The sequence below is a fragment of the Miniopterus schreibersii genome (assembly GCF_964146895.1).
Source record: "Miniopterus schreibersii genome assembly, chromosome: 4".
NCBI classification, from domain to species: domain Eukaryota; kingdom Metazoa; phylum Chordata; class Mammalia; order Chiroptera; family Miniopteridae; genus Miniopterus; species Miniopterus schreibersii.
Window position 1 is genome coordinate 73,336,184 of NC_138105.1, and position 22,444 is coordinate 73,358,627.

Here is a 22,444-nt window from a genome sequence, read left to right on the forward strand (position 1 = left end):
GAGGCATAAGACATGCCTCAGTTCCTCTGGGATGGCAGCTTCCACTCCATTTTAATTTTACTTTCTCTTTTCCTTTGTCTCTGGTTTGTTTTTATTTATTTTTGTTTGTTTCATTTTTTTGTGCTCTTCTTTTCCTCACTCCATTTTAAAATGACTCATTTAAAAGTTTATATTACTTTTGGTATTTTTAAAATTTTTTATGTTTTTATTGATTTTTATAGAGAGAGGAAGGAAGAGGGATAGATAGAAACATGGATGAGAAGGAAACATCATCAATTGGTTGCCTTCTGCACTCCCCCTCTTGGGGATCCAGCCTGCAACCCGGGCATATGCCCTTACCGGGAATCCAACAGTGACCTCCTGGTTCCTGGTGGACGCTCAACAACTGAGCAACACTGGCCAGGCTTTTTAACTTTTTAAAAATTGACAGAGAGAGAGAGTCTAGGAAGGAACATCCATTTGTTTTCCCACTCATTTGTGCATTCATTCGTTGCTTCTTGTTTATGTCCTGACCAGGGATGGAATCCACAACTTTGGCCTATGGGGACTACGCTCTAATCAACTGAATTACCAGGCTAGGGCAGCTTATATCACTTTTTACAAATATGAGTTTCAGATAAGAGAATAAATTTTTAGTATGTCCCAAATATTACATGGGACACAACGTTATTAATTGCTTATCTGAAATTCACATTTAACTGGGCGTCCTGTATTTTGTCTGGCACCCAGAACTTCTGCCCATCCTGAGTTGCCTCTTCCCTTAGAGCCCAACGAGGGCAGGCGCCTGTTCTGGTTCTCAAAATGCACACGGTAGACGCTTGGTGTATACTTGTGACAGATGGAGAACTCAGTGACAGCGAATACATTGTTCGTCCCTTTTCTACAAATTTAAAAGTTGAGCAGGGCGCGGCGTGGTAGGAATGAGAACTCTAGCCTGCCCGATTGATTCTTTCCCAAATGCAGGTGCGCTGCCCGCCCGCTCCGACCAAGAACCAGAGAATTGGCCATGCGATAGCGTCCCCGAGACCCCGCCCAGCCAGTGCCAGGAATTCCATCAGTTTTTTACTCCGCTATGATCCAGCGCTCTCCTGGATTAACCTGAAAGTAATCGCGAGGCTTACGTTTCTGACTTGGGGGAGGGTGTCCAGAGACTGAGGACATTCAGCTCTGCCGGAGCAGGAGGCGACCTTGTAGCTAGGCCCCGAGGATGAATTTGCCAAGTGAGGAAGGGTTTTCGAGGCCGAGGAAGCGGCGGGAGAGAAAGCTGGGAAGGGGTGAAAACCTGGAGAGTTCCAGGAAAACAAGTAGGCACCTTCCCAAAAGTTTGGACAGGATTTGCCCAGCGCCGGTGAGTTTCCTGGAACTCACTCCCCTGGGCCACTGAAATGTTCTTGCTTCACTTAATGCCACGGAGTAGCTTGGTAGAAAAACGGGACTCGAATCCTCGCCTCTCGGTAATTCCTGCCGCCCTGTGCCCACATTCTTCCCACCGCTCATTTCCGGTATTTCGGATCCCCGCGGCTCTAGGATCCTAAACATTCGGTCTAATGTTGCCAGGGGGAACGCCATTTCGCTGCAACCCTATGTGCAGTCCCTGCCTCTTTCCCAGGCACCAACCAATAGAAACGAAGATCCTCAGTGGGTGGCCAATGGTAGTCGAGAATCCTTGAGTGCGGTACCACCGGTTGTGGAGTGGGCGGGGCCTCCTGTCTGAACTCCAAACCCCTAGGCTGGGCGGGCAGGCTGGAATCCATGTGGCGGGGGCTCTGGACCCTGGTAGCCCGGGCGGCACGTGGGCCTTTCAGGTGGGATACTGGGGGAAGGGGTGTGACAGCATGGGGCGTTGCTTGGGCCCCAAATCCTCTCTGCGGGGCCTGGGGGCTCAGTTTCCTGCGGCAGAGACACCTTTCAAGTTCTTCCATGCCCCAATCCATTCACTCCCCTGCAGCAGAGCCCACATCTAGGTCACCTGGCCTCAGAGTCCTCAATCTGGTCACCCTCTGACCTCATGCCCTCCAGTCTCCATTCCCCAGCCGCAGAGCCTTCCCCCACTAGCGGTATTTCTCCACCGTCGAATCCTCGATCCAACTGCCTGCTCTGCGGCAGAGTCACCGAGATGCACACTGACTGCCCTTTTCTGCCCCAGACCGTGCACGCGCCAGGGCAGCGGCGCCCTGGCTCCCGGACCCGGGGCCACCATTTTTGCGCTGAGCTCTGGCCAAGGCCGCTGTGGCATCGCTGTGATCCGGACCAGCGGTCCCGCCAGTGGCCATGCCCTCCGGAGCTTAACGGCGCCCCGGGACTTGCCCCCGGCCCGCAGGGCCTGCCTGCGCCTGCTCACCGACCCCCGCTCTGGGGAGCCGTTGGACCGCGCCTTAGTGCTCTGGTTCCCAGGTGAGGGTCTCCAGATCCCGAACCTTCTGTAGCTCCCATGACCCAGTAGACCACCTCAAGCGGTTGCCCAGGCTGTGCCCTCTGCCTCCTCGCCACACTAGGTCCCCAAAGTTTCACGGGTGAGGACTGTGTGGAGTTCCACGTGCATGGAGGCCCGGCAGTGGTGAGTGGCGTCCTGCAGGCCCTGGGTGAGTCTACAGTCTTGGGGTGGAGGTCTGGCCCTGCCAGTGGGCCTGGATGGGGGGCCAACAGCTCAGTACCCGGACCGTCCCGCAGGCAGGGTGCCAGGGCTGCGGCCTGCAGAGGCAGGTGAGTTCACCAGGCGGGCCTTCGCCCATGGGAAGTTGAACCTGACTGAGGTGGAGGGGCTGGCGGATCTGATCCATGCGGAAACCGAGGCACAGCGGCGGCAGGCCCTGAGGCAGCTGGACGGGGAGCTGGGTCATCTCTGCTGTGCCTGGGCCGAGACCATCACTAAGGCAAGTCCCCATTTGCTCCTTCCCTGCCCCAGAGAACCCACCTGTCCATCCCGTGGGTAAGAGCTTCTGGTCTATGAACCTCCAATATGACCCCTTAGGTTAGGCTGGACCTGGGCAAATTAGGGGACTGGGGGATGGGTTTCTGGGTGATAACACCATATACTTCCCCTCTCCCAGGCTCTGGCCCATGTAGAGGCCTATATCGACTTTGGGGAGGATGACAACCTGGAGGAGGGCATCCTGGAGCAAGGTGTGTTCGCCTGGGGGCCAGGGGTGGTGACACCTGGCATCTCAGCCCCCAGAAGCTCCCTCACTCCCTCCTCTCTGCTTTCTTCCATCCACAGCTGACAGCCAAGTGCGAGAGCTGGAGGTGGCACTGAACACACATCTTCGAGATGCCAGGCGCGGGCAGAGGCTACGCTCAGGGGCGCACGTAGTGGTCACAGGACCCCCCAATGCGGGCAAGAGCAGCCTAGTAAACCTACTCAGTGCGTGGGATGTGGGCAGGGGCAGGGCCTGAGCTCTTCAGGTGTCAGGAAGGGGCCAGGGAGGGTAAAATCTCTGTCCAGCCAGGGGCAGGAGCTTGGGAGAGGGGCTCCCTCGTGTTCACTGACTTCTGCCTGTTTCTCTCACCCCCTTATGCTTCCCAGGCCGGAAGCCAGTGTCCATCGTGTCCCCAGAGCCGGGGACCACCCGCGATGTGCTGGAGATCCCTGTGGACCTGGCTGGGTTCCCAGCACTCCTGAGCGACACGGCAGGGTTGCGGGAGGGCAAGGGGCCAGTGGAGCAGGAGGGTGTGCGGCGAGCCCGTGAGAGGTGGGTGGGCAGACAGGGTAGTGGGAAACGGGGCCCTTCCTCTCCCTATTGTATTTATTTTTCTTTCTTCCTGAATCAGAAATTTAACTGGGGACTCTGATTTAGGGAGGGCAGCCCTTAGATTTTGGCCTCTGCCTACATTTTCTGCTCCACCCCCAATGTTCTGCTTGGTTCCCACACTCAGTGCAACCCAATGCCCGTAATTGCCCTACTCTGGGGTCACTCAGTTGGTTCTCCCTGCTTCCCCAGGCTGGAGCAGGCTGACCTCATTCTGGCTGTGCTGGACGCCTCTGACCTGGCATCTCCGTCCAGCTGCGACTTCCTGGACACGGTTGTCACCCCCACGATAGCTCAGAGCCCCAACGGGAACAGCCAGCGCCTGTTGCTGGTGCTGAACAAATCGGACCTGCTGCCCTCTGGGGGCCCAGACCTCAGTCCTGAACTCCCTCCCCACCTGCTGCTGTCCTGCCTGACTGGGGAGGGGCTAGACGGCCTCTTGGAGGCACTGAGGAAGGAGTTGGCTGCAGTGTGAGCCTCACCTTGCCTGTCCCACAGCCTCCACCCAAGTTCAAGGGTGGGGGCTGAGCCATGGCTCTGGAGACATACCTGCCTGCAGGCTCAGTTCCTATATCTGCAGAATGAATATAATCATCCCCTCCTTTGATTGGTATGAAGTTAAGAGACAATGTTCTTTATCTCTTGCAGGTGTGGAAACCCATCCACAGGCCCACCACTTCTGACGCGGGCAAGGCACCAGCATCACCTCCAGGGTTGCCTGGACGCCCTTGGCCACTACAAGCAAGCTAAAGATGTAGCTCTGGCAGCCGAGGCACTGCGGATTGCCCGGGGGCACCTGGCCTGCCTCACCAGTGGAGGGGGCACTGAAGAGATCCTGGATATCATCTTCCGGGACTTCTGCGTGGGCAAGTAAGGGGACTGCTGAATCTTGGACCAGCTGTATGGACACTGAGAATCCTTGATACATCTGGGAATAGCTTAGGCCATGTGAGCTTCTCATTTCCTTGGGGAAGAACTTGATTGCAAAACAGTGAGTGAGCTCCCTGTTGCTGGTGGTGACCCAGCTCTAGCTGGCCAGATTCCCTCACAGGGACTTGCTGGGCGTTCAGGCCCTGGAGTGGGACTGAACAGAGGTCCCTTTGGGCATCTGATCCTGGGGAAATAGCAGTGAGGGTTGGGAGGGAGGGAGAAGGATCTCAGGGGTCTTTGTTTCATAGTTTTTAATGTATTTTGTAAATACCAAAGGAAAAAAATCTCAGATGACCTGGAAATGTTTAAACACGGAAATCTCTTCCCTCACCCCCACTGATGTCACAGCATAACTTGTGTCCTTCTAGAACTTCCTTTGAGTGTTTGTGTACTTGTGGGTGCACCTGTAAAATATGTTTTGTCTTATGTATTCTACATACATTGTGTGTTTACTGCTTTGCAAGTTGTCATTCCTTTTTTAGTATTAATCTTGAAACTTTGTCTCTTGTATCTTAAGTGACTTGCAAAACCCTGGGGGACCTACTTCCTTTCCAAGATTAGCCTTTCTTTTTTACTCCTCACCTGAGGATATTTTTTCCATTGCTGCTTTTCAGAGAGAGTGGAAGGGAGAGAGAGAATGAGAGAGAGAGAAACATCGATGTGAGACACATCGATTGGCCACCTCCAGCATGCGCCCTGATGCCCTGACCAGGGCTGGGGATCGAGCCTGCAACAAAGGTATGTGCCCTTGACCAGAATCGAACCTGGGACCCTTCAGTCCACAGGCTGACTCTCTAACCATTGAGCCAAATTGACTAGGGCCCAAGATTAGTCTTCACTGATTTTTTTTTTTTTTTTGATTTTTTTTTAACTTTTATTAGTATTTATTTTATGTTGAATTTACTCCTGGGCCATGAGTTTTTGTTTCTTCAGTTTCTCCTGGGATATCTTTTTCTTCTGTGCAACCTCCTCTTCTGGCTTAGGAACAACCTGCTCTTTTTCAGTAGGATCATCTCAATGTGGCAGGGAGAGCTCATGTATGGGTTAACCCGCCCATGAGCTCTGTAAGTTGTATGTTGCATCTTAGGTGCTTTGTTCATCTGGATGTGCTCAATGACCAGAGAATCTACATCTAAACCCTTAAGTTCAGCATTGCTCTCTGTGTTTTTAAGCATGTGCAGCAAAAATTCAGCAGTCCTTTTGGGCCACTGTTTTGCCTGGGCACACCTACCAACTCCACCATGGTAACGATGGGATGGCACACATTGCTTCTGTAAAGTGACATCCTTCAGATACTTGGTAGCTTTTCAAATATGCGTACCCTTGATGGCCTGGGCTGTTTCACAAATGTTCTTAAAGTGAACACGAAGATTTGAACCTCTTGATTTGCATGATTTTGTGGGGTTTTCTGGGTCAAGTGAACAGCGAACTATTTTTAGAGGGCACCTCTGGCTTCTTTCAAGAAGAGAAGTCTTCATTGATTCATTCGTTTATTTACTCACTTAGTGAGTATTTACCCTCTGTAGTCTAGAATTGTACACATCCCTTTACTGGATCTTCATAACAACACAATGCGGTGAACAGTTCTACAGATCAGGAAACAGACTCAGTAGTAGTTGGTTGGTGGAGGTCCCCAGCTTTGGGATTTGCACATAGGTCTGCTTGACTCTATTTTGAGTTTACTGTGGGTCTTCTGTGCAACAGGCTGACTGCAGGGTGCTGGGAACATGGATAGAAGCAAGCAGGTATCACCTCTCCTTGTTAGAGATATAGCTCCTTCCAGTGAGGTGTGATGGCTACTGTGTGAATTTACAGTGAGGGGACATGGCCTGGTCAGGGATTTGTGGGCTGGATGCCCTGCAGAGCAGAGGTGACATATGCGCCGACATCCGAATGGTGAGAAGGAAACCAAATAGAGGAAGCTTGTGAGAGTGTCCCAGGCAAAGGGTACAGCACAGGCACTGAGGTGGGACATTGCCCTATGTTCAAGGAACAGGGAGGTGGCCAGTGTGGAGCAGAGTGAGTCTGGGAGAGAGGAGGGAGGTGAGTTCCAGGGGAGGAAGGCCTGACAGTGAGGCCTGTGATTCAGGGACTTATGGGGGACCTGCTATGGTCATGACAAGCCAGCAGAGGGCGCCTTGCTCTAACAAAGAAGGTGCCCGGCAGTCCGCCAGGGCTCCAGCCTGCTAGGGTCCCGGGGATCCAGGCAGTTTATCAATGGTCAACTTCCCTTGCCAGAAGTGAAAACTGAGTCTCAAATAAGGTCAGGATCTTTTCCAGACTCAGAGAAAGATCACCTCCAGTGGTTGAAGATACAATCTCAGATTCCAGGGGACATATGAACAGAGGCTGGGAGGTGTGTAGGGCCCGCAAAGGGTATGAAAGGATCTTCAGGAGGCTCCCACCACCCAACTAACTAAAGGGTACTCCCCAATACCATGTCTTCATGGACTTCATGGAAATATGTCACTTTTTATTGATTTCTTTCCTTATTCAGCAGTTGGGATGGCCCCTGAATGAAGAGCTACTGGATGGAAGGGGTTACTCTGAGAGCCGGGTCCATGGGTATTACAATTACGCCCATTTTGCAGAAAAGCAACTGATGCTCAGAGAAGAAAAGCAATAATGTAGGTCCAGTGGGGGTAGTTGTCCAGATGTGACAACATGGGGAAGGTCTGGAGGGCTCCCAGGAAGTGTGAGCAGGGTCCAGGTGGGGAGGGAGAGGCTCTTGGGGCAGGATGCCTGAGCCCCCGCCTGCCTCCCCCTAGGACCTGGCACAGGGCTGGACCAAGGTCCTTGGCTACAGTCCCTTTTTTCCAAGAAGGGTGAGGTGGTTTGTGGGAAGCAGCCATGGTTTTTTTTCATAGAGGTCACAGGAAATCCCCAAAGAGTCAGAACCTCACCCAGCGGCTGGACCATAGAGTCAGGGAGGGGGTCTGCCAATTACTCCCAACTGGTACTCGATCCCTGCCCTTCCCCAGAGAGCCACCAAGCCTGGGTGAGTCAGAGCTATAGAATCAGTCAGAAAGAGTGAGGGATGGGCTGGGGAGGCCCCAGGGGAAGTCAGGGCTATACCTGGGTCATCCAGGAGGGCTGCCTGGAGGTGGGACCTCTGAGGGTGGGCCTTGGAGGAAAAAGAATGTGTCAGGCAAGAAAAGGCATTCTTGTCAGAGGGCACAGCACAAATTACAATTAAGAGTCAATGAGTCTAGCCCAGCTGGTGTGGCTCAGTGGTTGAGTGTAAAGTGTCAACCCATGAACCAGGAGGTCATGGTTCCATTCCCCGTCAGGGCACACACCCAGGTTGCGGGCTTGATCCCCAGTAGGGAGCATGTAGAAGGCAGCCTATCCATGATTCTCTCTCATCATTGATGTTTCTATCTCTCTCTCTCCCTTCCCCTCTCTAAAATCAATAAAAAATGTATTTTTAAAAAGAGTCAGTCTAGTCAGAGAACTAAATGTCCAGGATAGCTGAAGGATAGGGTTCATTGTGCAAAGGGGGAGGGGCACAAGAGAGCTGAGGAACTGGACTTGGTGCCCAGGGTAATCAGGGGCCATGGAGGGTATGGCCAACCAAGAGTTATAGACCCTTACCCAATGTCCAGAGAGTTTATAATGATTATATCACATTTATTTCTCAGATGAGAAAATGGAGGCTGAGATGGATTGAGCCAAGATTTGAATCGGGGATGTCTGGCTCTAGAACCCAAACTCTTATGGGGGCTGGGACTAGCAGGCCTCAGCTGGAAAGGACTTCAGGCTGATCAGGCAGTAGGCTTGTGGTCACAGGGATGTCCCCGCTTCCTTGGGGCCTCCAGACTGGTTCGTCTGGGCGCCCTGGCTTGGCTAACCCCCCTGCCCTAACTTGGCAGGGACCCCAGCCGAGTGTTTCCTGCAGCAGCTTCTCTCACCCGCATTTCCGTGTCCAGGAAGTATCGCTCCTTTGTCCTTCCAGACTTGCCTGCCCTAAGCGTGTGTTGCCAGCCCTGGCTCCTCATGACTCACCCCCCTCCCTGTTCTCTGTCCCAGGGGATGGGCTGGGAGGGAATCAAGGTCCGGTGGGGGGGGGGGGTACAAGCTGAGATTCTAGATCACAATTTTTAGGTTGTTTTTCCGTCTGTGGCCATTTGCGCTTTTTTCCCCTCCTGGAGTTTTTATGTTTCAGGGATAAGGCCCCAGGAATGGGGTGACTGAGTCAAAGGGTTGGTGTATTTTTGCTTTTATTAAATATCACCAAACTAATTTCCAGAGGAGCTATGGTGAGATTTTCATTTCTACCAGTCCTGTAGGAAAACGCTCTTTTCTTTACATCTTCCCCAGCAGTAGGTATTATGGCTTTTAAACTTGCTCGGTCTCCTGAGTACAGTGTGATTTCCCTGTGTTTAACGTGCTTTTCCCCAGCTACCGGCTAGGTTAGTGATCATGGAGTTGAAACACTCCCAAAGCAGACTGCTGTCCTTTCTGACATCCCATCTTGCCACAAACAACAAAACAAAACAAATGGCCTAAGACTTTTGTGATTTTGTTCCTGGAATAATTTTGGCAAGGAGGAGTTCCTGCAATTCACGACAGGCTGTGGTAAACTGAGCAGAGCACTGTTGTCAAGACTTGGGGGAATCTTTGCAAATGTAGAAAAATGAAGGCTACAAATGGATAATCTGCTTTGTAAGAAACTGCCTCGTAACTATCTGCTGTTTTAAAGAAACATAAAATTGACAACAATGTTGTCTCTTCCCACACGGAGAGGCCCAGACCTTGGGGGAAGGTGGTATACCCCCAAGTTTATTCTGAGTTGAAGGGTCTTCTGGCCAAGGGTCGTTGGGGCTGGGGTTCTCAGCTTTTATCTTCTTTCTAGTCTTTTCTTGCTCAAAGGCAGGTGGTGCCTTTTCAAAGCATAAATCATGACTTGAATCTTTGAAGGGATTGATAACATTTATTTAGTGCCACTAACATTTTGTAGGGACCACAGGCAAGGCTGGGTATGGGGGGAGAGGGAGTGAAGGAGTGCCCCTGCTAGCTATGAGGGGGCCCGTGGGCTATGTTTGCCCTTGAACCACATTTTCCCTGGTGTGCGAGGAGGGCCTGGAAACTCTTGCAGGGATGGAGGTGAATGTCTTCCTGTTCTCACTTCCCCAGGCCTGAAGTACTATGGGTGAGGAAGCGCGGGGGAGATAAGGGAATCAGGAGAGTGAGTGGCAGGGGCACAGGGAGGGCTGCGAGGGGATGCTGTGGGGGTCTTGGCCTGTGTGTAGAGGGGTGTGATACTGGGTCAGGGTTTGGTAGAAGTGTCTGTCAGGTCACCGTCTGTATGACATCATTGCCATGTCTGTGGGATGTTATTGTGGCAGCTGTGGGTGAGGGATTGTGGTGCAGGTATGGGGCTGTGAGAGTATTAGGGGTTCTGGGTGGGGTGTGAGGACGAGCAGAGGGAGCAGGCCGAGGGCGCCCGCTGTGGTGCGTTTGCCCAGGGATTGCCTGGCTGCATCCCACGCTGTGGTCATCTTGCTGCCACAGGTCTGCAGACAGGCCAGTTGGGACCACCCTTGGTCCCCAGGGCCTGGAGCTTTCTCAGACACTAGGGCAGAAAGGAGATGGGAATACAGCAGTGGATCAGACTGTTAGAAGGACAAACATTGCAGGGGGCTGCTTCCTCCTACCCCAGCCCCTTGTTGCTACCAAGAACTCCTTGGCTTTCAGGGCTCAAACTCCCCCATAGATTCCTACTTGTTGAACTTCTTTGGGATGGTGAGACTGAGATATCTGCCTCCTCATTATTACAGAAGAAAAGTCAGAGGTTTAGAGAGGCCACCTCCAGGCCTCTGCCGCAGTCTGTCTGCCTCTCACCTTTACTCCCTAAGGCCCTGGGGATCCTAGGAGTTTGCCCTAAAGCCCCTGCCCACCCCCCCCACCCCCCCCACCCCCCCCACCCCCCACCCCCCGCGCGCGCGCGCGCGCACACACACACACACACACACATTCATTCACAGGAGGGTTTTTCTAAAGAGCTTGCCCCTACTCACATGCTCTCCACCCCCGCCCCCGTCTCCTCAGGACAAAGCCAGATCCTCTTGGTCTGGAATTCAAGGTTCCACCCACTATTCTCCACCAGACCTCCCCTTCAAGAACTCAAATCCTGCCACAGTTCCCCCAAACTCCAAGAACTATTATTGCCTTGCTTCCACTCCCCCTGCCCCCACCCGTTGCAGGAGTCATCCAGCTGCTGTGGAGAATGCCCTTCCCCCTCCTTGTCCTGGCAGAGGTTCTCGTGAGGGGTCAGGGGTTGGCGCAGACGCTATTTCCTGGTGGGGGAGGAGGGGGCCACAGCCAAGTCCTGCTTCCGCTGGCCCCCTCCCTTCCTTCCCTGGCTCTTCCCTGGGGCCCTAGCCTCACGTTCTTTGGCTGGCTCTGGTCCACCCTCCCCGTCTCCAGCCTCTGACACACGCTTCACTCACTCCTGCCCACCAGGGTGGGTCACCCTTTGCCGTTTTTCACAGACTGAGGGTCCTAAGCTCCCACTGCTGACCTGAACCAATGCAGTCACCTTAACACTGATCCCTGGCTCCCACTTTCATCCCCAACTATGACCAGAGGGCGCCAACACCCGAGTCAGGTCACATCCTCCTCTGCTGACAGCCCACCCCAAGGCTCCCAGTTTCCTTACCACAGCCACAAAGCCCTGCCTGATCTGTCCCTTTGTCACCTCTTTGGTCTCAACTCCTCTCCCTCTCCAATCATTAGGCTCCAGCCATATCAGCCTCCTCGCTCAAACTCACCAGGCATGGTTCTGTCTCAGGGCCTTTGCATAGACTGTGCTGTCTGCCTGGTACACACTTCCCAGCAATGTCCTCCCTCCCATGGCTCCCCCTCACCTCCCTTAGTTCTCTGCTCAAATGTCACCTCCTCAGGGAAGCCTGCCCTGGCCCCCTGTGGAAAATTCTAACTTTCCCACACTTCCTCATCCCTTTTCTGTCTTGCCCATCACCAAGGGGCCATATAATGACTCATTCGTCTGGTTTATTCTCTGTCTCCCCACAAGACTGTGAACTCCACAGGGCATGAGTTTCTGTACCTTACTCCTCCCTGTGTCCTGGGCACCCAGCTGTGGCTCAAGAAATATGGGTTGAATGAACAAACAAGTCATAACTGTGATAGCAACAAACTTGAGCAATGCTTGCTGTGTGCCTGGCTCAGAGACAGGGTGCAATTCCCATCTTCAACCTTCCACATCCTGACTTTTCTGTGTCCAGCCACATAGTCCCTAAACCAATATTTAATTAAAATTTGTCTTTATCTCAATTATGTTTTTAAAAATTAATTAAATTGGCCTGGGCGGTTTGGCTCAGTGGTTGGAGCATCAGCCCACAGACTAGAGGGTCCTGGGTTCAAATCTGGAAAAAGGCATTGAACCTTTGTTGCAGGTTCAATCCCTGGCCCCTGTCAAGGCATGTGTGGGAGGCAACCAATCGATGTCTCTCTCTCTCTCTCTCTCCCCACACTTCCACTTTCTCAAACTCAATGGAAGCCCGGCCGGGCGTGGCTCAGCGGTTGAGCATCCACCTAGGATCCAGGAGATTGCAGTTCGATTCCGGGTCAGGGCACATGCCCGGGTTGCGGGCTTGATCCCCAGTTGGGGGCGTGCAGGAGGCAGCCGATTGATGACTTTCTCATCATTGATGTTTCTATCTCTCTCTCTCCCTCTCCCTTCCTCGCTCTGAAATTAATAGATTTTTTTTTTTTTTAAATCAATGGAAAAAATGTCCTTTGATGAGGATTAACAAAAAAGAAAAAAAGTGCAATTAAAAGCAAGACCTTGCCCTGGCTGGTGTGGCTCAGTTGGTTGAGTGTGTTCACATGCACCAGAAGGTCGCCGGTTCAATTACCGGGGTCGGGGCACATGCCTGGGTTGTGGGTTGGATCCCTAGTATAGGACATGCAGAAGGCAGCTGATCAATGTTTCTCACATCAAGGATTCTCTCTCTCTCCTTCACCCTTTCTAAATCAATTTAAAAAAAATTTTTTTTTAAAAAGAAGCAAGACCTTGTGCTCAAGTCCTGGTAATGCTGGGCCCTGGGTCTGCCTTTGCTCTGTGAACATGGGAGAGCAGCACATGTGTGGGAGGCCTTAGGGCAAGTTAGCACCAGTGGAAACTTTCTCAAAGTGCAGAGGAATAAAAGTGGAAAGGAAATAAACTCCCAGATCACGGGGTGGCTGATTTGATGCAGGACCTCAGACCTCGGCCCTGATTGGGTGCATTGAAAATTTGGATGTTAGGATTCTCTGGCCAGACTCGCCTGCGGTTTCCCACTGAATGGCTGGCCCAGCTGGGACTTGAACCCAGGGCTGATGGCCCTGGCCTGCTTATCCCTGGCACGGTTCTCAAGGGAAGGATAGTTAAGGCTGAAGCCCAGCGAGCCAGAGGCCCTTCCTGCAACCCTGCCGAGTGAAGCGGGGAGGAGGGGGGGCTGTCCAGGCTTAAGAGCACATTGTTTTCTCTTCAGGGGGACGTCATTTGGGGTAAACAATGTCAAGAGCTTCCCTGTTCTCGGCTGGGACAGAGACAGCCCTGGCTCTGGCCCTGATTTGCTGACGCATGGCCCTGGGCTGGTCACTTCCCTGGGGCCTCAGTTCCCTCTCTGAGAAATGGGGATAATAATAGAACCTCCTTCCTTGCCATGATGGCTCCAGGCCAAGATGGAGAAAGGAAAACAGTTTGCTCAGAGCAGGGGCTTCTCCCTACCCTCTTGTTTCCCTCTCTGCAGGCTGCCTGAGGCTGAGGAATTTTGCCCAGGAAGAGCCTTCCAGAGTGAGGGGGCCAGTTCTTAAAGGCGTGAGCTCCCCTCGGAGGCAGAGAGGGTGTGTAAGAAGAGGTGTAGTGGAGATGGAGGCACATGTAGAGAACCCTGATTTGTTGACGGCAGATCTCTGGAAGTCTGGGCCAAGGCCTGCATTTAGCACCCTGACGCTAAAATAGACCTAGGCAGAAAATAGTCTGGTGGCACGAATCAATTGAAGGAAGCCACAGGCTTTGGGGTGAGAAGGATGTGACTTAAAATCTTGGGTGCCTCCCTGGACCTCAGGTCCTAAACTGCAAATGGGACTGCCAATTCCTGGGTCCTAGGCCAGCAGTGTGTTACTGAAGAGGGAGTATGCACAGGGTGTTCTTGGGGTTGCGGCCTGAGTCACCTTCCCCATGATGTACCGGATGTCATTGGATGGATAACCAAGTCCCGGGAGGTGGCAAGGGGGGCAGAGGCATGGAGCCATGACCTGAGAATGTGCCAAGCGCCTTTGAGTTTCCCCACTGAGGCCCCAAGCCCCTTGCTCCAGCCATTGGTGGACAGCACTTTACAGCTGGCAAAGCATTTCCATGCCCTTGATTTCGGAGGCCCCCATTTTTGTAGAAGTAGAAAGTGAGGGGTGGATTGAGAGGCCATGGTCACTCTCAGATGCTCTCCCTCCTTCCCTTCCTCCACTCCAGCCACCCTCCCTCACCCAAGTCCTGACCACTGGGCCTTTGCCCTGGCTGTTGATGTGGCCTGGAGCACTGCCCTCCCCAGGCTGCTTCTGCCCATCCTCCAGCTCAAAGGTGCCCTGCTCACCAAGGCTCTCCCTTGTCTGGGTTCAAGTCTCAGCTTACTCCTCTCTTGCTGTGTTACCTGGAGCATGCCGCTACCCTCTCTGTGCCTCATTCTTCATCCAGAAAGTGTGAATAACAGTAACTCACCAACTGACAGGTTGAATGAGTTAATAGTGCAATGCTTAGAACTGTGCCAAGCTCACACTAAGCACCTAAAACTTACAGGCTCTTGGTCACTGTTCTTATCATGGCTCTATCACTGTCTCTTCTGCCCACTCCTCAGGGAGTTTTGTGAATAGAACAGCATGCATCTTGGTCATTGCTGTGTCCTCAAGGCCCAGAATAGGGCCTCGTACACAGCAGGCACTCAAGGAAGCAGTAAGTGTGAGATGAGCCTCCCTCCACCCCTAGTCCTGAGACCAAAGCACTGAGACTGAACATCTCAACCTGCCCAGTACCTCACTTGGATGGGGCTGCATTGCCTGCAAAAGGCCGCTGGGACTCCAGGATCCTCTTCTTGAATTCCTCCAGGCTAGCTGGGTCTGCCAAGAGAGGGGATTACACCCAACCTATTGCCTTAGTAGCCCCCTTCCCTGGGCTAGGGATAGGTGGCAGCCCCCCTTCTTGGCTCTCCCTTCACTCACCGATGGGTGGGGGGTTGAGGGCAGAGCCAGCAGGTCTTGGCACAGACATCGGCTGTGACTGTGAGAAGAAGGAGAGAGGGAAGTTAGCAGAAGTTGGGACCCCTGAATCAGAGTGCCAAGGAGATTCCTGCCCCTCCATGCCCTTGGAGACCTGGCTCTGAGGTCCTTCCAGGGTGGAGAAATGGACAGGTACTCATGGAGGACACATATGCCAATAGATGTATAATCATCACCTGTGCCCACTTGCCCTCAAATGATTGGGGACTCCAGGGACTGGCTTTGCTTGGCAGCTCCACAGAGACCCCACTGTGCAGGGCTGGCCTGCTTCAGTCTCCATTACAGCCACAGTACCAACCTGACCCCAATCTATGACCCCAACTGAGTCCATCCACCCAACCCTACCCCCCTAGACTGAAGTCAACCCACTCTGTAAACCACTCAACCCCAATTCTCAATGCCATGCCTTGAGCAACCTTAAGCCAATCCTTCCAAACCTGAAATCCAAAACCAGTTCTGAACTTAGTTACCTAAAATCCGATCCCAACATGAAAATGGAGCCTTCCTTAGAATCAAATCCAACTTAAACCCAATCCCAATGACAAATTTAATCTGCTGTAACTTTAGATCTAACTCTGACCCCAACCCATCACCTAGACCCAGCCACTATGAAAAATCCAATCCCCAACCCAGTTCCCCCAGCCCCAGGATCTACCATGGACACCTACAAACACCTTCCCAAGATAACAGTCAACTCCAACTCAACCTTAGATGCCCAGCCTCTACCTGAAACAGAACCCCACCCCAGCCCCACCCCATGATTAGCACCCACACAGCTTCTACTCTAGATCCAGCTTTGAGCCTCACCCCAACCCCAATGTATCCCCATCCTAACCCAGGGTCACCTAATCCTTCACCTCAAATATATTCCAATGCCAGCACAACTCAACTCCCTACCAGCCATCCTAAACCCAACCCAGCTTCAACCCCTAACCCATGTTCAGTGCCAATCCCTGCCCCTTCTAATGTCCATGAAATCCTAAATCCACTCTTGGCCCCAAACTTCTAATCATCTCTAGGCCCACCAGCCACCTATACCCACCTGGGCCTCAACTCCAACTTCAGTACCTCAACCCATCCCAAAGCCACTGACATACTAGATTCACTCCTCATCCAACCCTAGACTCAACAGCTGCCTTGCATACAACTCCTGACCCAACTTTTAAACCTTTCCTTATGGTCTAAACTCCAAACTCAATTCCAGATCTAAGACTAATGAGATGGAGCCCTAACCTTAACCTAAACCAACTCTAGATATGGCAGTCACCAAGAACTCACCTTGACCCAACTCTAGAACCAAATTTAACATGTCAAGCCTTTCTCTAGACCTGCCTTAACCCTCACTATAGCCCCAGTGTCACTCACAACCATAACCCATTGCCCCTGACCCTTCAATTCAACTCAAACAATTCTCAACCCTGACACCAACCCTCAATGAATCCCTAATCTTCACCCCAAACTAATTTTGAGGCCCATCCCAATGCCCTAAACTCAACCCCAATCCTTAACCCTTTCTCAGTCATTCCCAATTTCAAACTCCACCCCAATCCTAAGGCCAATAAAATCCTACATGAATACATAACCATAATCCTTAAACCAACTCTAGACTCAACAACCACATATGTGTGACCCTACCCTAAATTCTAAGTCCAGCCTCAATGCCTCAACTCAGCCTGATCACAAAGCAACTGATATTCTAGATTTGCCCCTCACTCAACCCTGGACCCTACAGCCACCTAACCTCCAACTCCAGCCTTAACCCTACACTCCTCCTTAATGTTGATCCCAATTTAAACTTGGCCCCTATCCTAATGTCAATGAAACTCTCAAGCGAGTCCTAAATAACCCAAACTCAAACAGACCTCAAAACGAAGTTTAACATCACCACTAATTTGGTCTCTAGATCCAACCTCAATGCCATCTGAATCCAGGGTTACCAGCCCACCTTGGCTTTTATGCAGGTGTCCAGGGCCGAGTTGCTGACAGCCACCTGTATCTTGAGCTGCTCGGCCTCCCGCTTCTTCTCCTCCAGTTCCTTTGCCAGGTTGTCTCGCTCCTTCCGCAGGGCCGCCTTCTCCTCCAGCACCAGCTGGGTCTGCCTGGCACACTCCGCCTGGAGCTTGGCCTCCCGGGCCTGGGCTTCCCTCTCCAACTTCTCCTTGGCCTCCTGACTGGCCCGCAGGCCCTGCTCGGCCTCCAGCTTCTGGCGTTGGAGGTCCGAGTTCTCACGGGCCACACTCTTGATGCCAGCCCGCAGGCTCTGGGCCAGCTCCTCCACCTTGGTGTTCATGAGGGTAGGCAGGTGGTCACAGGCTCTCCGGATGGAGGCCAGTTCTGAGCCGAAATGGTATGGGCCGTAGCTCATTGTTTCGAGGGTACGTGGGATAATGGAGTCCCGCCAGAGGTTGTGCAGGTCCATCTCAACCTTGTCCTTGTTCAGTGAAAAGCAGAGGTCCTGCACCTTCTGCAGCTGACTCTCGGCCAGCTGTCGCTCCTGCCGCTGCTGCTCCCGGGCCTTGGTGCATTCAGCCAGCTGCTCTTCCACCACCCGCTTGCTCAACTGTAGACCCTCCTTGTCTTTGGTGCACATAGCCTTCTCCTTGGCCAGCTCCCCCTCTAGCATCTTGGCCTTCTGGGTCAGCATGAAGGACAAGTCTACAGGTACAGGATGATAGGACTCAGGAACGCTGGGGGCTGCCAAGGAACTGGATGGGGAGGCCACCACCCTGGCTCCCCGCTGCCCAGATCACTCACCGTTGCAGCTCTTGTTGGTCCCCTTGAGGTGTTCTTGGCATTGCTTCTCACTCAGAATAATCGCGGCCATATACCTCTGGTTGTTCATGTAGACCACCTGCTCGGGTGAGACACAGGACAGAGCTCAGAGGGGCCTATGGGCCCCCTGACCTTGGGGCTGCTCAGACTCTCAGGGCTGGGGCTCCAGATCCAGCGCCCAGGTGGCCTAGTTTGGCCCAGTTCATGAGGGCCTGGCTCCTTTATAGGGAAAGCTGGTCTGATCTTCAAAAGTCGTTACAATTAATACAATTTGGCAATAAAAAGTATGGAGGCACTGACACACACTACAATGTGGATAAATCTTGAAAACATGATGCTGAGTGACAGAAGTCAGTCACAAAAGGCCACACAGTGTCTGGTTCTATATAGATAAAATGTCTAGAATAAGCAAATCCATAAGAAACAGGAAGCAGATTCATGGTTCCCACGGGCGGGGGGAGGGAGGAATGTGGAGTGCCTGCTAATGGGGACGGGGTTTCCTTTTAGGGTGATGAAAAATATTCTAAAATTATTTGTGATGACAGCTGCACAACTCTGTGAATGTACTTTGAAAATCACTGAACTGTACACTTTAAATGGGTGAATTAGCCCTAACCAGTTTGGCTCAGTGGTTGGAGAGTCAGCCCGCGGACTGAAGGGTCCTGGGTTCGATTCCAGCCAAGAGCACATACCTCAGTTGCAGGCTCGATCCTGGGCCCTGGTCAGAGCGAGTGCAGGAGGCAACGAGTTGATGTGTCTCCCTCACATCAATGTTTCTCTCTCCCTCTCTCTCTCTCTCTCTTCCCCCCCCTCCACTCTCTGTGAAAAGCAATAGAAAAAATATCCTTAGGTGAGGATTAAAAATAATAATAAGTGGGTCAATTTTATGGCATGTGAATGAAGTTTTTACAATCCAACAAAGGCTATGACTTCCAAACTTTGAAACAAAACCCTTCGCAGAAATATAACAAAGATATGAAGAGTGCAGGGGGTTTGTCTTTCTGTCATTTCTTGTCCTTACTTCTTGTCCTTAAGAAGCTGGGCCTGTGCTAATGCCCTGGGGTTAGGGGGAGCACAGAAACAGTTCGGGAAGTTCCAGTGACTTCTGCTTTCAAAAGCCTCAGCCATAGAAGGGGAAGGGAGGCAGGTGGAGACAAAGTGAGTTGAATCCAAACATAAAGTGAGAAAGAGGTATCTTCCAGTTAGAGCAAGTGTCAAAAGGGGTCCCAGGATGACTGACCATATCCTGGTCAGGGTCCTGGTGCCTTGACATGGGTAGTGGTGGGGCAGACCCTAAAAAAATCACCGAGTTCAATTTTCCTTTCTCTTCCAGGGTCTCAGGGCCAGAAATGCAGTTGCATTTGCAGAAAATTTAAGAAAAATCATGTTTCTTAGCACTGCCAAATTGGGGAAAGACCAAGATTCATATCCACTACCATCAGACACTGGGGCTGTTGGAGCGGGGGCTGGGGTGGGTCCAGGGGCTACCCCACAGCCATTGGCACCCCCTTCCTAGGGGGCGGGCATGGGATCCAGGATCCCCTTAAGAGAAAACCCTGAGGGGTTCAAGCCCAGAGGAATTTGTCAACTCAAAGGGGGGAAAAAAGCACGATTTTCCAATTTTAAGGTTGTGAAGATCTAGATTCTTAGATTTTTAGTCTTCTCTAACAGGGAGTCAGGATTCTGGGATAAGTGTGATTGCTCCTGGGCTGGATGGCAGTGTGTGTCCTGGATGATCGGAATTGGCTAATTCCCAGGAAGTGAGACATCTGAGGGGACCCACTCCAGCCAGGGGAGGGGGTACACAGCCTTGCCCTGGGAGTCTGAGAGAGGATAAATCCCATTCTGAGGATCTGAAGGGGGACCCGCCCTGCTCTGGAGTCTGAGAAGGGACCTGCCCCCATTCTGAAGTCAGATGGAGACCCATACATCCCTGGGGGCTGTGGGGAGACTCCCCCATTTTGGGGGTCTGAGGGGAGACCCTCTCTGCTCTGGGGGCCTGAGGGGGACCTGCTCCTTTTTGGGAGTCTAAAGGAGAAATGCCCTGCTGTGGGGTCCAAGAAGCAAAGACATGGTCCTTCCTGGAGCGGATATGGGGGAGGCCTTTCTGTCCAATGAGGGTTGGGTGGTCTGAGAATCCAGTAGAGGCTTATTCTCCCCCCTGCCCCTGCCTCCCACCCCAGCCAGCCAGGACCCTTCCTGGGAAAAATCAAGGCTGCCCCCACCCAGCCTCTCTCCCAACCCCAGCCAGGCCTGAGGAGGACCCCTCCTCAGTGTCTCTGGTACCAAGGCCTCCACAGATAGAGTGTGTGTGTGGTGTGTGTGTGAGGAAACATAGGCAAATTGCCCAATGAGGTTAACATGAGTGCAAGGGGGTGAAGTCTCCATGAGACCAACGTGTGCTGCTGTGACTTTCTCCTGGGAGCCACCTGCTTCTGCTCCCCCGGGAAAGCCGCCTTCTCAAGCCTCCATTTCCCCATCTGCAAAGGGTTGATAATTCCTCTCTACCTCTTGGCTTCAATGATGAGATAATATTTCTGAAGCGGACACCAGCATAAGGCAAATAGAAGCCATCGATACTTATTACTAAGCCAGAACCTAACTTTCTGGGGTTTTATTTAGTCAGTTCTTATTTGCAGCTGGCGTGTTCTGGGTGCTTTATGCATATTAAGTCATGGGCCCAGGGTTGAGGTTCAGTTAAACTTGAATTCTGGATAGAAAACAAATACTTAAAAGAAATTTTTTTTTTTTAAATCCTCAACTGAGGGTATTTTTTCCATTGATTTCTAGAGAGAGTAGAAGGGAGGGAGGAGAGGGAGAGATATATCAACACGAGAGAGACACTTTGATTAGTTGCCTCCCACATGCACCCGGACCAGTCCAGGAAACCTGCAATGGAGGAACATGCCCTTGACCAGGAATCGAGCCCTCAACACTTTGGTCCATGGACTGACCCTCTAACCAGTGAGCCAAACCAGCCAGGGTGAATATTTTAATTTTTTAGTATAAATATATCCAAAATATCGCAAGGGATATACTTATACAAACAAAATACGCATTGCTGATCTACTAGGGCTCCTCACGCAAAATGTAGGGTCTGTGACTCCCATCTCATGGATGGGGAAACTGAAGCTCAGAGAGGTGAACTGACTTTCCTGGGGTCACCAGGGCCAGCGTTGGGCCCTTGGCCTTACCCGTTCAGCCTGGCACTGGCGGAAGCTGGCATTGATCAGGTCCAGGTCTCGGCGGGCGTTCAGCAGCATCTGCATGATGGTATTCTTGGCACGGGTGGTGAGGTTGAGCTCCTTGGACAGGTTGGCCTGGCTGACCGTGAGCCCCATGACCTGGCTGTACAGGTCCTCAGCGCGGCGCTTGGTGTCCTGCAGGTTGGACTCCGTGCTCACGTGCACGTTGCCGTAGACCATGAAGAGGACCAGGCCCAGGATGATGAGGAACTGGATGACTGAGACAAAGAAGAAGAAGTAGCGCAGGTAATACCAGCAGCCGCGAGGGCTGCCCCCTGCCCGCGAGTAGGCCCCGCCGTGCTCCGTGGCCAGGCCCATCTCCCCAGGTCGCCCGGTGCACTGGTGCTGCTCAGCTCACTGGTCTGCTCTGGGTGGTGGCTGTGCCCTTTCTGGACCCTGCCGCCCACAGGGGGGAGTGTTTATATTACTCTTCTTAATACTTCCTCTGCCTGGCTCCTTCCTGGCCTGGAGGAAACAGGGGGTGGTGGGTTATCTCAACACTCCAACCCAGGCTGTGAAGGGAAGGCGGGGCAGGGGGTTGGGGTGGGGTAGGGGTAAGGCGGTGGGGCGGGGCAGGGCAGGGCCCTGCTGGGACCAAGGTCAGCTGGCCTTTCTGATTAACATTGGGTTGGGCACCAGCTGGCTGACTGGGCTTCCTCGCTCTCTCTGAGCCTCAGTTTCTCCACCTGCTCCTGCTCTGTGCCAGGCGCTGTTCTCAGCACTTAAAGCATGTTAGCTCAGGTCATTGTCTCCACCCTGGGGAGGAGAAAACTGAGGCATAGGGAGGAGAAGGGACCCCTGGGTCTTAAGCTGTCAGTTCACCTTCCAGCAGGCTGACTACGGATGTGTGCCCACCTCAAGGGCAGTGTCAGTTAAATGAGCTAAATTGTGCAGAGTGCTTAGTTCACGGAGGGCTGTGGATAGTGGTGGCATGGACTCCCCAAGTTGTTATCCCACCCAATCCCGGCTCACACAGGTGCTTAATAAGTGCTCTGGGAGTTGCAGCACACTCAGCAATGAACTTGGAGCCAGGGAGAGCCTGCTTGGCTCTAGTGAGCTCATGGGAAGGGCTTCTCCTTTCTGTGCCTCGGCTTCCCCCTCTGTGAGATGGGGTATGTATGATGCCCCACAGGGCTATGTGGGGAAGCTGTTGTTATCATTACTATCATTTCCTGCTGGAAGCACTATTTTGGGGCTCCGTGAGGTGGTGAATAGAAAGTGCCAGATAGGTGGGAGCTGATCCTCATTGCAGTCACCCCCAGGTGGGCATGCAGGAGATTTTGGAACCAAGGAGCAAAGGGTTCTGGGTGTGCCCTCCTGCCTGTCACCCCAGAACCAGGAGTTCCAGGGAAACCCTCTATGCTGGGTGATGCCGAGCCCTCCAAGAGGCATCAGCCCAGCCCCAGCTGGGAGGGGCTCTCGGGCTTGAGGCAGAGTGGGACACAGCCCCTAGCCCCTTGGGGTGCAGGGTAG

The 22,444-nt window shown here is 52.6% G+C and overlaps 2 protein-coding genes and 1 pseudogene across 3 annotated transcripts; 1 reads left to right on the forward strand and 2 right to left on the reverse strand.

Moving 5' to 3' along the window:
• Positions 1-1,694: 1,694 nt before the first annotated feature.
• GTPBP3 (GTP binding protein 3, mitochondrial) lies at positions 1,695-4,620 on the forward strand (the record flags this gene model as incomplete). Its single annotated transcript, XM_081134396.1, has 9 exons — positions 1,695-1,805; positions 2,147-2,394; positions 2,496-2,582; positions 2,671-2,873; positions 3,051-3,123; positions 3,218-3,361; positions 3,524-3,689; positions 3,939-4,217; positions 4,395-4,620. Exons 1-9 carry the CDS (start codon positions 1,753-1,755, stop codon positions 4,618-4,620), a joined length of 1,479 nt encoding a protein of 492 aa, XP_080990522.1. The 5' UTR covers positions 1,695-1,752.
• Positions 4,621-5,576: 956 nt separating this feature from the next.
• On the reverse strand, positions 5,577-6,154 carry LOC308555800 (large ribosomal subunit protein uL22 pseudogene; annotated as a pseudogene). The gene has a single exon. The product of its transcript is annotated as a large ribosomal subunit protein uL22 pseudogene (transcript).
• Positions 6,155-10,162: 4,008 nt separating this feature from the next.
• PLVAP (plasmalemma vesicle associated protein) lies at positions 10,163-21,487 on the reverse strand. The gene is made up of 6 exons (XM_081134397.1): positions 20,921-21,487; positions 17,709-17,805; positions 16,900-17,609; positions 14,898-14,955; positions 14,712-14,795; positions 10,163-10,251 (listed from the first exon to the last, which is right to left on the reverse strand). Exons 1-5 carry the CDS (start codon positions 21,287-21,289, stop codon positions 14,713-14,715), a joined length of 1,317 nt encoding a protein of 438 aa, XP_080990523.1. The 5' UTR covers positions 21,290-21,487; the 3' UTR covers positions 10,163-10,251; position 14,712.
• Between the last annotated feature and the right edge of the window lie 957 nt (positions 21,488-22,444).

Excerpts from the sequence above, each read along its gene's own strand:
- PLVAP (XM_081134397.1), bottom strand. The coding sequence starts at position 21,289 with ATGGGCCTGGCCACGGAGCACGGCGGGGCCTACTCGCGGGCAGGGGGC. Across the intron at positions 17,806-20,920 it reads GCCAGTGCCAGGCTGAACGG|GTGGTCTACATGAACAACCA; the intron begins GTAAGGCCAAGG and ends TCACCCGAGCAG. Across the intron at positions 14,956-16,899 it reads ACACCTGCATAAAAGCCAAG|TCACAGCCGATGTCTGTGCC; the intron begins GTGGGCTGGTAA and ends TTCTTCTCACAG.